We start from the raw sequence: 15,122 nt of genomic DNA on the forward strand, positions 1-15,122 counted from the left end.
TAATGCAGGCTTTATGGTGGAAAGTTCTCTCAGCTTCTATATGTCTGAAAAACTCTTTATTTCTCCTTCATATCTAAAGGGGAATCTTGCTGGATATATTATTCTTGGCTGGTAATTTTTCTCTTTAAATAGTTTGAATATTTTGTTCTATTCCTTCCTAGCTTGTAAAGTCTCCTCTGAAAAGTTCGATGATAATCTAATGGGTTTTCCTTTATAGGTTAATGTCTCCTTTTCCCTGGCTGCCTTGAGAATTCCTTCTTTGTCATTAATTTTTGACAGTTTTTGTATAATGTGTCTTGCAGAAGGCCTTTTTGGATTGAGATGATTAGGTCTTATGTTTGCTTCTTAGATTCAAGAATTCAGTTCTTTCTGTAGGTTTGGGAAATTCCCTTTGACAACTCGTTTGAAAATGCTTTCTGTTCCCTTCTCCCTCTCTTCTCCTTCCGGTGTATGCATCACTCTTATTTTGCCTTTTCTGATGGTGTCAGATGGTTCTTGTAGAGTTCTTTCTCTTTTTTTTTCACTCTTAAGTCTTCTTTTATCTGTGTCATTTCCAGATTTGTCTTCGATATCACTAATTCTTTCCTCCATCTGATCAGATCTATTTCCTAAGCTTGCTATTTCATTCTTCAACTCTATTATTGAATTCTCCATCTCCATATGGCTTATTTGGTTCTTCCTAAATTCATTGAACTGTTGATCAGAATTTTCTTGCATTATCATTGAACTTTTTCAGAAGTGCAATCTTGAATTCTCTGTCATCTAAATCACATATTTATGTATCTTTAATCTTATTTTCTGGAGATTTTTCATTTTCTTTCTGAGCTTCCTTATCACCTTGGTTGTTCATGATGTTTGATGGACTATTTCTTCACCTAGGGATTAATTGCAATATACCCTGCTTTCTTTTTTTTTTTTAAAGAAACTTGATTATATCATGATCTCTCTTTAGTAGGTAGATAAGTTTGTTTTTGTTGTTGTTGTTTTATTTCCAGTAGGTGGCACCCAAGTCTGGATAGAGGGGATGGGGTGGCCTCCAAGATGGTAGGAGAGGTGGCCAGGCTCTGTGACTCAGTCTTCTGCTTGGCAACGGCAGTTGCTAAGACACAGCTATCATTCCTCTGTTTTCAGTGTCTGCCCTGCTCTCTTCCCTAATCACTGGGCTCTGCAACAAGGAATATGCTAATCACTCATGTTCGGGGCTTCAAAGAATGAAAATCGCCACCTAACTCCTCCCTGCTTCTTGCCAGGGGCTCCGGGCTGTATATGCAGCACTGGTCTCTCCCACAGTCCCTGCTTCTCTCCCTGTCCTCCTCTCTTTATCACCAGATTCGCCCACCTTCAGATGCTCTGATGTGCAGATCTCTCATACGTGTCTATGTACAAGGCTGAGTGTTACCTGTTGTCTGTTGGATTGAGGTTGTTCAGCTTGCTGTAATTTCAAGGGGCGAGATCAGGGGAGATCCCTCATGCTACCATGCTTCTGACGTCACTGGAATTGTCACCTATTCCTCATAGTTAAATAGATTTTTTTGGTTTCCTATGTTTATTGTTTCAATGAGTACATGAAACATTTTATGTTAACTTCTCCAAAAGAGAAATATAATGAATTAAGTTCCTCTTTATATATGATTTTGGGGTTGGGGTAGGAGGCTCAGGGACCTTTATTAAAAACAAAACGAAAAAAACTTTTCCCATCTCTACAGAAGTTTCCATACTGTGCAGCAGGAATTCGTGTGATTGATGGCACTCTAGGCTCTGTTAATTCCAGGAGTCTTTGATGGTCTCACCAGTCTCTCTGATTATAAACTACCCCTACCTCCTGGGTTGGATTATTTCTGACAGCATACCAAAGCAGAATGCAGGGCTAAATTATCCTGCCAATCTAAACTTAGCAAGAAACTAGCTTTTCTTGGTTAAACCAAAAGTGGAACTGGAAAGAAAGATTTGGGAACACAATAAGAGGATTAAAGATTAACTAGGACACGTGGTTGGGGAATCGATCTTTGATCAAACATAAATAACCGTGCAGCTTCCCCACTGGCATGCAAAGAAATAGCAGGCCCTCGGGGAGGGAAAGGCAAAGGGAGAAACAAGTGGCACCGGGAGGGAGGCAGATGTTTGTAAAGGAAGGAAGCTGCAGGAGAGCATGAAGGAAGGGAGAGGAGGAGCCAAGGAGCAGTTGCCTTGAACACGGAGGAGCGTCTGTTCACTGTCAATATCACTCTTGCTCGGCGCCCTGTGCGATGGATGTACTATTTGGCAGAGATAAGAAAGAACAACCAGAGCCTGTAAAGGCCAGAGTGACAGGTGAGCTTTTTGTATAAATGATTGGCTCTTCTTTTATGTTTAGAGGTATGCTTTTTCTGCTTATAAAAGTAATACTTGTAAATTCTTTGTGGAAAATCTGGAAAACAGCATATGGGAGAAAATGACCCATCATCCAGACCACGTTCTCTGTGAAAACTGAGGTGTGCTTTTATATATTATAACTCAGTTTCCAAGTAGAGAGAGTTGTTCTATTTCTAGGAGAAATATCCTTGAAATACCGCACTTGGCAGATATACAATGGGATTATTCTGCAAAATATGGCCCATTCCAACTGTGTGCTATATGCGTGCAAATGTGTGCGTCTTGAATTAATTTCTAGGTGGAGAAGCAAGGATAAGCTGTCACTCCTGCACGTGATTTCCTCTTAGGTACCATGGGGGGAGATTTTGGCATGGAGTACTGGAGAGCGAGTAAAAGAGACGACAGGGAACCACCGCAGAAACATTCTTTCAGCAGGCTTTGTGTCTCGTTCATTTATTTCTTTGGCTTTCTCCTTCTCTTCTGTGGTGCTGCTTTCCTGGTGCCATCTTGTTTAGACTCTACAGGCAGTGACTGGGTCTGAACTCTCGGGTCCCCAGCATGGAGCTTGCTCAGTATTCCAAGAGTGAGTGAGTCAGCTCAGGCTCAAGGGCAGGTTCATCTTCGGAAAGATGGACTGGACATTTTTCACAAGAAGAGGGCAACAGTGAACATTCTTTGTGAGGAAAGTCAGATTGGAGTTTTGCAACTGAGAAATCACCTTGGAAATTGCAGAGTGCTCAACAAATGTTATTTTTCTTATATCTATGGCATTAACTATATGCTCCAATTCACCCCTCCCTTGCTCTGCCAACCTACTCCTCCTGCATCTTGGGTCTCTGTCAATAGGCTCCCCATTTATTATGTTCCCCGAGGTAAAAGACTTGGCTGGCATTTTTTTGAGCATTCCCTTCCCCTTTACCCCATATTTAGTCAGACTCTAAGTCCTATCAGTTCTGTGTTGCCAAAGTCTCTTTGATCCACAGTTTTTCTCTGTCCCCACTGCTGCCCCCCTGGTCTTCTTTCTCGTCTTCCTGCCTCCCCTTGGCTCCTCCTCCTGTCCACACTTCACACTCCATCCAGCCAGAGACAAATTTTGAAACCTCCAAATCTGAGCATATTTCATTGATACAAGATGTTCAGAAGAGGCAAGCTTTAGAGAAGAAAGTAGATTAGTGGTTGCCAGGGACTGGGGCTGGGAAATGGAGAGTGACTGTTAATGGGTCAGTACAGAGCTGCTTTTGGGAGTGATGCAAATGTTCTGGAATTAGATAGTGGTGGTAGTTGTACAACATTATATGTACCAAAAACCCTAAACTGCAAACTTTAAAATGGTGGATTTTATGTTATGTGAGTTTTCTCAGTAAAAAAAAAATTTTCAGGAAAAGATATCTGATTCTATTTTCCCTGTTATAACTGGTAAAAGTGTCCTATTTTTCTGAGCATCAAATCAAAGCCCTTGAGATGTGCTCTTGTTGACCTTTGTCACTTGGCCTCTGCTTAACTCTCCAGCTTCAATGCTTCTGATGTCCTAGCTTGAAATTACAGTAGAGTCTTACTAAACAGCTAATACATCTCCTGATCTTTGAACTGATCTTTGCTCTCTTGGTTTGGGTTCCTCCAGAGATAAGAATGCAGGTGTAAGTAGTTTATTTGGGACTTGTTCCCAAGAAACACTGGGAGGGAAGCTATTAAAAGGGTTATTGTCCAAACACTGACCACTGGGAGCCATCAGAGCTGAATCTTCTGAGAATAGTATAAAAATTGCCTTTCATTGTCCCAGCTCAGGGAAAGGAAGTGGTGGCATTTGATCCCCCAGTTCCCTACCCAACAATGTGTGAGAGCTAATTCCAGGGGTATTAACTTTCCAAGGCATGCAGAGCTCTCACGCAGAGAGCTGCAGGTATTTGCAGAAAGCGGCCTTCAGGGAGAGGTGAATGGCAAGAGGAGGTGGGCAGGGCACCAACAGCATCTGCTACAGCACCCTATCTTTACAGCAGTGCTGTCCAATAGAAATATAATATATGCCACGTGTGTAATTTTAAATTTTCTAATAGCCACATTCAAAAAAGTAAGAAGATAAAGATGAAATTAATTTTAATAGTATATTTTATTTAGAACACCAAACATATCCAAAACATTATCAGTTTAACATGTAATATTTTTTAAATTGCTAATGAAATATTTTACATTTTTTTCACACTTAGTCTTTGAAATCTGGTGTGTGTTTTACACTTACAGCACGTCTCAGTTTGGACTGGCCACATTTTAAGTGTGCAGTCACCATATGGGGCTGGTGACTACCATATTAGACAGCATAGCTCTAGAAAGTTCTTTCCTCATGCCTTTGTGAGGCAAATACCTACTTTCCCTCAAGACTCATCCAGGTCACATCCTCCAGGAAGCAGTCCTCACCCTCCTGTTCTTCCTCCGTCCAACCTCAGGGTGAGGTCCTGTCCATGCAGCCCTTGGCTAAGTCTGTTGCATTGCCTTTTCCACAGTGTATTTCCAGTGTCTGTTGATTCCTCTTTCTGTCTCTCATGGCTGGTGAGCAACCTGAGGGCAGGGATGATGCCTATTCATCTCGGTATCCTCAGTGCTAGCACAACACCAGGTGTATTATACACTTTCTGGAAATGACTGCTGAGTAAATGAATGGATGTGGTGAGTAATACTGGGGCTATGGCTTCAATTACTCTCCATGACCATTTCTTCTGGCTTTTTGGTTTAAACATTAAAACTAATCATTCTTTCCCTTAACAGGCAAGATTCCAACATGGCTGCAAGGAATTCTTCTTCGCAATGGGCCTGGGAGGCACACAGTGGGGGAGACTAGATATAACCATTGGTTTGATGGCCTAGCCTTGCTCCACAGCTTCACAATTAGAGATGGTAAGAGTGCTGTATTAGTTTGCTGTTGCTGCTGTAATAATCACAACCACCCAAATCCTTGAATGGGATAAATAGGCAAATGACCAAAGTTATCCTGTTTTTTAGACTTTCCAAAGGCTTCTAGTAGGTTTTTGAACTAAAAATTCATTGTCAAAGGTAAGTAGCTATTTTGTATCCTTTTATGAGATGGTCAAGTGGGTGTGACCACAAGAGAAGACACAGAGAGGCTCAGGAAAACAATGGCTATTATACTTACAGGTCCTAGGGACAGGAGGCACACACAGCACATCATGTAAGGCCACACGGGAGAACACCAAGGTGGTCAGGAGGCAAAAGACAGGAGCAGGGGAAGCACTTAGGCCACAGCCTTTATTGGGGTTTCGAGGGAAAGGCAAGACAGGGCAGGGTAAATGCCTTAGAACTGGCTTGTGTAAATAATTTCAGTGGGCTTTGAGCTATAGTGGTAGTCTCTAGTTGCCTGGCACCTAGCCCTCCGATGATTAAAGCAGAGGATATTGCCTCCTGAGGTGTATGAACCAGAGAGAGATCTGGCTCTGGATTGGTTAGTTTGCATGTCAAAGACATGCTGAGTCCTTTGTTACTCCTAAGAATTGGCTAGTCCAGGGAGCAACAACAGTCTTTCCCCAGCTAGAAAGGTTTTATACGATGTCAAAACATCATAATACAAAGAAACACACACACACGCAATACAGTAGCATGAAAGACTCAATTCTATTCATAATCTGAAGGTGGCTGGAAAATGAGAAGTACGGAGACTACACCCAATTACTCACTCTTCCCCTGTCCTGCTCTTGAACCTGGGCATGTGTTGATGTTACATGCCTTACTCTGCTTTGCAATGATCAATTTGCCATTCTTCAGCATAGGGCGGGAGACCCCAGAGTGCAGGGTCTCTTTTCAGATAGTCGTATCTTCATCATCTAGTATGGGGCCTGGCCCAGAGGGGCACTTTGAAACTCTTTATGGAGCCAAAATGACACAAATGAGGTAAAGATTGTTTTGGTAGAAGGAAATGATACTTTCCCAACCCACCTCTTCAATTCTCTCTACTGGAAGTACTTGCTGGCTACTGGCCTAAGTGCTTCATGTGCATCCACATCTCAGCCCTCACTATAGCTCCTGAGGCAGGTACCACTGTTACTGTCTCAATTTTGCAGATGAGAATCTAAGACCCAGAGAGGCCAAGGAACTTGTCCAAATGCATACAGCTAAGAAGTGGTGGTCAGATATAAACCCAACGCTCTCTAAACCCAGAATCCCAAGTCCCAATCTTTATGGAATTCTTCCCCCATTACCCCATCTTGCCAGCTACTGACTTTCCCCTGCCTCTCCAGCCCTATCCTCTTGAGGCTGCCAGATTGTTGTTGGTATTGGTGTGGCGTATCCTGGCTTCATATCTCTTCCCCTCTAGAACTCTCAATGGCTGCCCATTGTCTAACAGTAGAGATATAAATCAAAAGTGCTGAGTACTGCTACACATGATTCAAGAGGGCAAGAAGTGTTCTTGGATTTGAAGAGAACACAAAGCCCATATTTCTGAAAAGATGATTTGTGGACCTCTTGCATCAGAATCCTCAGGGATACATATTAAGTCCTGACACACACACACACACACTCCACCTCCTCATCCCCCAGGGCTTGAGTGAATCAAAATCCTGAAGATTAGGAACAGAGCATCTGTGTTTCTCACACATTTCCTAGATGACCCTGAGCACACTGAGGTTTGGAAAAAACCTCCACTGTGGACCTCCAGCCTGGCTGCCCAGTTTCACCTAAGACCAAGCTCATCATGGTGCCGTGGGGGTGAAGCTCAGACTTCTGTAATTTTTTTAAAGCACCAGATGACTGTAGTGTACAGATAGCATGGAAAACCCAAATTAGTGCCACACCAATAATACTTTGGAGCAAGAAAGCAAAAAGACAGAAAATGGCTTACAGCCTTCAGCAGAGGCCAGAGAAGTTAATACTTTAAAAAACTAACAAATATTTGAAAACAAGAGGCAGAGTGAAGAAGGGGAAACTGGGTGAAGGGTGTATAGGAGTACCCTTTTCTATACATTTAAAATGATTTTAAAATAAATATTTTTTTATAAAGCAGGCCCAGAGATGTGTGAACCTGTTTCCCTTAGCAGTTTATTGGATAATTTTCTAATAAGAGGCAAAGTTGTTGTCCCATGAGGATTTGAACATGTGAATTCCAAGAGCCAGAGTCACCAGGATTTAGAGACAAAAGAGCTCTTGAGAATTTAGCCTTTCCAAAGCTGACCTTTTTAACTGTTAGAGCTCCAATTAAAAAAATCTCTCTCTCTTTCTTTCTTTCTCTCTCTCTCTCTCTCTCTCTCTCTCTCTATATATATATATATATATGTATATGTATATATATAGATAGATAGAAATAGATATAGATATTATACATATATGCATATATACACACACATACATACATATATGTAAATATATGAAGGTATATATATTTGTTTATAAAATTATATATAACAAATATAATTTTTTACATACAGATATACATAAGTATATGTGTGTGTGTATCCCCCTTTCCCTCACCCCCAACCAGACCCAATTCTAGAAGATTTCAGGCAGGAGTTTGTTTATGTGTGTCCCTTTAGGAGGAATGTGGCTAATGGAACTCTCCCACAAGCAGAGTGGTAGAGAATGCATGGTGGCTTCTTCTTTAATCTCAGCCTCAAAGTTGAGTGTCAGCCTAGAGTAATTCCAGAGACACATTTTCCTCTGGCCCCCAAGTGCTCCAGTGCTTTGGGGCTGGTTGTTTATAGGAAATGGCCACCTGTCAACAACCAGCCTGGGCTGAGTTTACATTTCAAGTAAACAGAATTCATCATTTTAGGTAAAGCACTACAGAGCCCAAAGCAGCTTAGCCAGTGCCTGTGGCTGGTGATCCTCAGAGAGAGTGACCAGAAAAAGATAGGCCAGCTCTAGAGGAGGCCAGGGTAGCCCCAAAGCAGGTTATGTGTAGCTTGTGGCTGAAGACCAGTATGTGTGGCCTAACCAACTCCCAGGTGAGTATTCCTGCCTCTAAGATTTTATTGGACAATCCAGAATTTCAGCAGCCATCACTTATCAATGTATAGCAGTGACCTAAACTCCTATATCTTCCTATTTCATTTAAAATTGCCAAACCTAGTCGAGGAAGACCGTATGATCCCCAACTTCGAACTGAGGAGACTGAGGTTCAATGAGATGAAGAGACACCCATAGTCACAAGGCTTAAATTGGGACTAACCCCAGATTCAAAGCCCTGCCCTCTCTGCCCACTGTATCTCAATAGTGTATGTAGCTTTTATTGAGTACCTACCACATGCGAAGTGCTTAACAGGCCTTAAATGATCCTCACATCACAGCAGAGGGAACTGAGGCTGCCTCTGACTCAAGATCAAGTGCATGGCTGGTAAATAATGGAGCAAGGACTCATATTCATGTGGAGCTCTTGCAGAGGTAGAACTCTTGCCTGTCCCAGTCACCATTATATCCCCACTTCTATGTTACCTTTCCCTAGTAAAACCACTGGAATGGCTGAAATAGACATTAACGCCCTGTAAAGGAGTCAGCCTGGGATGATACTTCTTCTTCTCTTTCAGGTGAAGTCTATTACAGGAGCAAATACCTGAGAAGTGACACCTACAACGCCAATATTGAAGCAAACAGGATTGTGGTGTCGGAGTTTGGAACAATGGCCTATCCAGACCCCTGCAAAAACATATTTTCCAAGTAATTGTCCATTTTGAATCTGGTCCTGCTTTTCAATAGCCTTGGTGGTCAAAACTACCAGCATTTGCTTCTCTGACAGTTGTCTTTATGGTAGATGAAAACTTCTCATGACTGGCCTTTGCCCATATAGGCTATGCAGTTCTTGATCACTGAAAACAAGAGAGGCAAAGAATACTTGAGGGATTATTAGGTTTTCTCCCACATGGCTGGTGGGAGAGCAATTTCGAGTTATCTATCAAAATTACAAATGCACATTCTCTTCAGTCTAGAGATATACTTGTTTGTGTCTGAAATAACAAACATACAAGGTTATTTGTGGCTGCATTATTTGTTAGAATGAGGAACTAAAAATATCCTAAATGTTCAACAGAGGAGCGGGTAAATAAATAACAGTAAAACTATACAAGAAAATACCAGGCAAAAGTAAAAAGGAAAGGGAAAGCTTTGTATGTACTGAATGGAAAGATTTCCAAGATATATTAAGCGAAAAAAGAGCAAGGTATATAAGAGCAAATAATATGCTATATTTTACATACAAAAGCAAAAGGAAATCGAGATTTATTTTTGCTTGTATGTGCATAAAGAAACTCTCAAAGGATGCATAAGGAAGTGGGAAACCAACAAATGGGGGGAAAGAATAGGGGAAGATTTTTAGTTGTGTACATTTTAAATCATCTAGGCTATGATGCATGTGAATGTATTAAATATTTGATAATCAAATTGTTGGCCACAGAATCAGGCCTGCTGTCAGTCTCTCCTTCCTGATATTTTTTAGAGGTAGAAGAGTTATGAAATGTGTTAGGGGTAGACTGGCCCAGAGATGGAAGATTGCTTTTGCTTTTCCAGAACTGTTCTGAGCTCACATTTGTAGATGGAGGAAGAGCGGGTGAGGAAATGTGGAGGGGGAGGGAGTTAATTTAAAACCACCACCTGTGTGGCATCCTTGCTGTTACATTATTTGCCAGTAGGTGGAGCACTGACCAATACGTGGATCCAGGATTTTTCTTCCAGCTTTGTTAGCCTTCTAATCAAATTAGTTATGAGTTCTTAACTCAAAATTAGTTTGCTTTCCTTTTTTAAAAATCTCAGTTCCTGAGCAAATTTGAGGTAACCAGTGTAATCTCACATTCTTACCCAAAGCAGGGAAGAACTTCTTAAAATATTTTAGAACAGCCCACCAGCACTTTCTGGCTCTGGTGTGGGAGACCTTTGGATTTTTGAGAGCCCAGGAGGGATCAGTTGGTGGCCACATTGTCCCAGCTGATTTACTCCTTAGCTGATTCAACATGGCGGTATCTTTGGACAACTTGATATCTGAATCCTCAAGATTGTTCAAGTGACCTATTGGGACCCAGTATTTTTTCTTCCTCAATTGAAGGAGAACATTTAAAGTGGTAGGAAAACTAAAACTACCTCAAGCAGAACTTTCCAGCTGGGTGGACATAGCCATCGACCCCGCTGATTTGCTTTCCTCTCCAGAGCTTTCTCCTACCTGTCCCACACCATCCCCGATTTCACAGACAACTGTCTGATTAACATCATGAAGTGTGGAGAAGACTTCTATGCAACCACGGAGACCAATTACTTCAGGAAAATCAACCCACAGACTCTGGAAACTCTGGAAAAGGTATCAGCAAATCTACAACCAGCATCACTTCCTGACTCAAGGCAGGGACCCCCTGGCCTGCAGGAACACACGAGTGGAACCCCCTCCCCTAATGCCACTGGCTCTGGGGTTTCTCCAGCATAGCACTTATACTAGAGTCCAAGCTCCCTTAGGGCTGGGACTGTATATTTACATTTCGTGTCTGTATTCTTTCCTAGGGCTACCATAACAAGTACTACAAACTAGGTGGCTTAAAACAACAAAAATTTACTCTCTCATGGTTCTGGGGGCTGGAAATCTGAAATCAAGGTGTCAGTAAGGCCACGCTCCCTCTGAAGGCTCCAGGGGAGGATCATCTCTTGCCTCCTCCAGCTTCTGGTAGTTGCCAACAATTCTTGGTGTTCCTTGGCCAATAGTGGATGCATCACTCCAATCTCTTTTATGAATATAAATCACTGGATTAAGCCCCACCCTAATCCAACATGACCTTATTTTAACTTGATGCATCTTACCTACTTCCAAATACAGGTACAAGGAGTTAGGATTTCAACATGTCTTTCTGGAAGACACAATTCAACCCATATCAGAGTCCATAGTCCTTGGCAGTGAATGGGAGCTCAGTGGGAGTCTGAATGGATCACTGGAACACCCAGATCTCCCAGTAGCCCTACCTTGTATTGACCTGAAGAGGGAGGCATTAGGCAGAGAGCAAGGGCACAAAATAAATATGCCCAAGTAGATACCTTCCTGGGCAGAATCAAGTCAACACTTTTGTGAAAATCAATAGACCCACTTTCAGTTTTCTCCAGCTGGCTATTCAAAGCCTTGATGTCTTTGTAATACATTTTAACGATCTGTTAAAAGGAGTGCTTTCCTTAGCTGTGAAATTATGTCCAGCTCCTTTTAAGCTAGGTGACATAGGTCCAACTGATGTATGTGTTCCACAAAGCTGCAGAGAGGAAACACTAGGAGAGAATTAAGCACTGCCTGACTTTTTGGCTGGAGGCTGAGCTATTCTGGGGAAGGGTGGACCACTGGTTCCCCTTCCACAATTGTCCTAAGGTTGTGGCCTGTTCAGAGCAGGATCATTATTAAGCTTTCTAGCTGAATTTTGCTTTGGCCAAAATTCTCTGTTCCCAGAATAATCCTATGAGATAGGCCTGGATATTTCTGCCTCTGTGGAATGCAAAAGGTGAAGGTTTAAATGACTTAAGCAGAAGGACCCAGAGCAGTGGCCACAATTAACACTAAAGCTGCCTCTCTGCACAAGTCATTGCTCAGAGCTCTTTGCAGTGAGGCATCCTGTCTCCACTCCGAGGACCCCAGCAGGGCCAGGTAATAGGATCCAGAAAAACTGCCACGGAAACCACACAGCTCACTAAGCCCCCTATAACTGATTTGCTGTAGGAAGCCCTCCAGAAAGTTATATCAGGTTGCAAGAGTAAACATCCTCTTTAAAGGTGAAGTCTGCCTTATTTTAGATCAGGAGATATGCAAAAGAAGACAGCATCTCTCTGAACGTGGAATCTGTTAGCTTTTCACAGGATTTTATCCTCTCCCCTTTTCAAAACCAATTGCCTGTTGTATTTTGCAGGTCGATTATCGCAAATATGTGGCTGTGAATCTGGCAACGGCACACCCGCATTATGATGCAGCTGGAAATGTTCTCAACATTGGCACAGCCATTGTGGACAAGGGAAAGACAAAATACGTGCTCTTTAAGATCCCTGCTACAGTGCCAGGTAGGTCATTCTGGGGATATAATGAAGCACAGACTCCAAGGGTGGCTCCTTTGAAGAGTGCTGACTTTTGTTGATGGTACAAGACTCAATCTGACGCTTTCCTTCCTACATGATTCGGATGATATGAACTCATTTTTCTTCTTTAGGAGAAAAGAGGTATTACTGTGCTTCCTTTTGGAAGAAGTGAATCCCCTTGCTATTCTAACCACCTTTTCTTTAGCTTGCAGTTCATTAATTCATTAATTTGTCCATCCATCATCCATCATCCATCTATCCATCCATCCATCCATTATCCACCCATGTATTTTCCCCTCCTTCCATCTTTCCTTCCTTCCAGTTATTTTTTCAGTCTTCTGGACAAACCTTTGTATGTCAGGGCTCTGCCACCCAGTTTCTTCCCAGACCCCTGAAGCCAGGTTCCCAAGGTTGTTCAGGGAGCTCAGCACTGCTGAGATCTACTCCAGATCCCCACCCTGTTCTCTGGGTCTTCTGGACCTTCTCCGCTTAGCACTGGGATCCTGGAGGGAAGCCCAGGCCAATTGTGATTGTATGTTCCTGAGGGGGAGGAAGACAGGGCTCCTATCCTTTACTTATCCAGGACCTTCCTGGGAACCACTCTAAGACCAGGCCTCCTTTGGTGGCTAGAGACAGGGTGAACTATGCAGGTGCTTGTCCTGACCACCCAGTTTAGGAAAACTGGTTTCTGTCCGTGATCCCTGTTCCCTCTCCCCACAGTACTGTAGAACCTCCTAAGCAAGTTACCAGGCTCTGTTGGCAGATGTGAGTGAGTCCCTGAGGTCAGAAGGTACAATGAGTATTTGTTAAATGGAACTCCTGTTAATTAAGCCAATAAAAGGATTTAAAGTCTAGCTTGGAAACCTAGAATGTCAGACCTGGGGATGGTCTAGGCATTTAGATCTGCCACCTCATATTACAGAGGAGGACTGTGAGGCCCAGGGGATCAGGTGACGTGGCCATGGACGGTCACATAGCTTGCAGGAGCCACCAACATCATGCTCCCCTGGGATCACACCCATCTCTCCTGCCTGGCAGGCCAGGGTGCTTTTCATTACAGTTTACTTTGTGCTTCATTTGTTTTGTTGGGAAAAGAACTAACCCCAAACCCACAGTCTCCCTCCCACCAGCCAGCTATTCACAGTGTGCACAGGTGGCCACAAGGAAGGTAGGGACGTTTACAGATAAGTCATTGGAAAGCAGCCCCAGGCCTGGGTGGGGAGGCCTTTTGGCCAGTGGGTGACTCATCCTTGCAGAGAAATGAGAAAATCAAACGTGTACTGAGCACCTTCTGTGTTTGGGCACAGGGTGAGGCCCTACTCCATGATTTCATTCTGTTCACTGCCTTCATGCTGTGAGTGTTATGACCTCTAACATAATAGAGGAAGTAGCCAGGCTAAGGGGCTGTGCCTTCTTGGTTTAACCCCATAACTTTGGCCATAATGATAGACCATTCCACTAAGTCTCAGTTTCCTGTCTATAAAATGGGAATCATATAGTCAGCTTTTCTAGTTATAATATGTGTAAAAGCCCTTCATCACAACAGGTACTTAGTCTCATTCTCAGGTGTTTCAAGATGAGCAAGGCCAAGAGAAATTCATGGAAACCCTGTGAAATATGTGTCTGTATTAGAAAAACTCCAGTGTTCCCTTCTCTGCTTCTCTCCCATGTATCCCCTTCACTTTCGCGCTACTACTACCAGACTCACAGCACTTCTCACACCAGCTGGTGTCCTCTAATTTAACTCAATACTGGGGCTATCTACTTGATAGTGTCAGACCCTGCAGGTTAAGGGCTCATTCCCACAAGACTGACCCCACTTCAGGCGCTAATTGCAAGTAGTAGGTCCCCAGGTTACCACAACTTCTATCTGACTTGGCTACAAATTGGGGGTTCCCGCAATCTCTACCTTGGATTTGATTAATTTGCTGGAGTGGCTCACAGAACTCAGAGAAACACTTAGTTGTATTTACCAGTTTATTAAAGGATATGATAAAGGACACAGATGAACAGCCAAATGAAAAGCTATATAGGGCAAGGTCTGTCCCCTGGAGTTGGGGTGCATCACCCTCCCAGTGTGGTGGATGTGTTTGCCCACCTGTAAGCACTCTAGACCTCATTCTATTGGGAATTTGTGGAGGCTTTCTCACGTAGGCATGATCAATTATTGACTCCATTTCCAGTCCCTCTCCCCACTCTGGAGGATGGGAGGTATGCCTGAAAATTCCAATCTTGCAATCACGGCTTGGTCTTTCGGGTGATCAGCCCCCATCCAAGAGCCCATACAGAGTCACTTCTTTAGAACAAAAGATGTTCCTAGTGCTCTTATCACTTAGGAGTTTACAAAGGTCTTAGGAGCCCCTTGTCAGGGACAGGGTCAAAGATCAAATATTAGAACCAGAGATGCTCCTAGTTGAATAGCCGCAACAGAGACTACATGTCTGCAAAGCCTCAAATATTTGCTCTTGGACCCTTTACCAAAAAAGTTTGTCAGCTCCTGCTCTGGAGCAATGCTTCTCAAACTGACATGCATACAATCATCTGGGGATCTTGATGAAATGTGTGCAGGCTGGGGTCTGAGGGTCCGCATTTCTAGCAAGTGCCCGGTTGATGGGCCACTTTGTAATTTCTTAAGTGATAAGAGCAAAATTACAAGGGTTTTGGGAGCTCTGTGCCAGGAACTAGGGGCAGAGGCCAATATACATTTTTTCTATTAAAAATGTCAAATGATGGTCCTTAGCAAAACATCAAAG

At 43.0% G+C, this 15,122-nt stretch overlaps 1 protein-coding gene across 9 annotated transcripts in view; it reads left to right on the forward strand.

Moving 5' to 3' along the window:
- BCO1 (beta-carotene oxygenase 1) overlaps positions 1-15,122 on the forward strand; it is a 69,856-nt gene that overhangs the window by 28,030 nt on the left and 26,704 nt on the right. For 6 of the 9 annotated variants that reach the window (XM_036231508.1, XM_036231510.1, XM_036231512.1 and 3 more), the window contains 4 exons: positions 5,113-5,241; positions 8,877-9,006; positions 10,486-10,633; positions 12,207-12,354. In XM_036231508.1, the coding sequence (XP_036087401.1) occupies positions 8,969-9,006; positions 10,486-10,633; positions 12,207-12,354 (334 nt within the window). In that variant the 5' untranslated portion in view covers positions 5,113-5,241; positions 8,877-8,968. Of the gene's footprint in view, positions 1-651; positions 2,311-5,112; positions 5,242-8,876; positions 9,007-10,485; positions 10,634-12,206; positions 12,355-15,122 lie in introns of those variants that run through there. The other 3 variants (XR_001599531.2, XR_001599530.2, XM_016165892.2) reach the window with 1 other exon arrangement.

Source organism: Rousettus aegyptiacus, unplaced genomic scaffold (genome assembly GCF_014176215.1).
Source record: "Rousettus aegyptiacus isolate mRouAeg1 unplaced genomic scaffold, mRouAeg1.p scaffold_m13_p_14, whole genome shotgun sequence".
In the NCBI taxonomy this organism is placed as follows: Eukaryota; Metazoa; Chordata; class Mammalia; order Chiroptera; family Pteropodidae; genus Rousettus; species Rousettus aegyptiacus.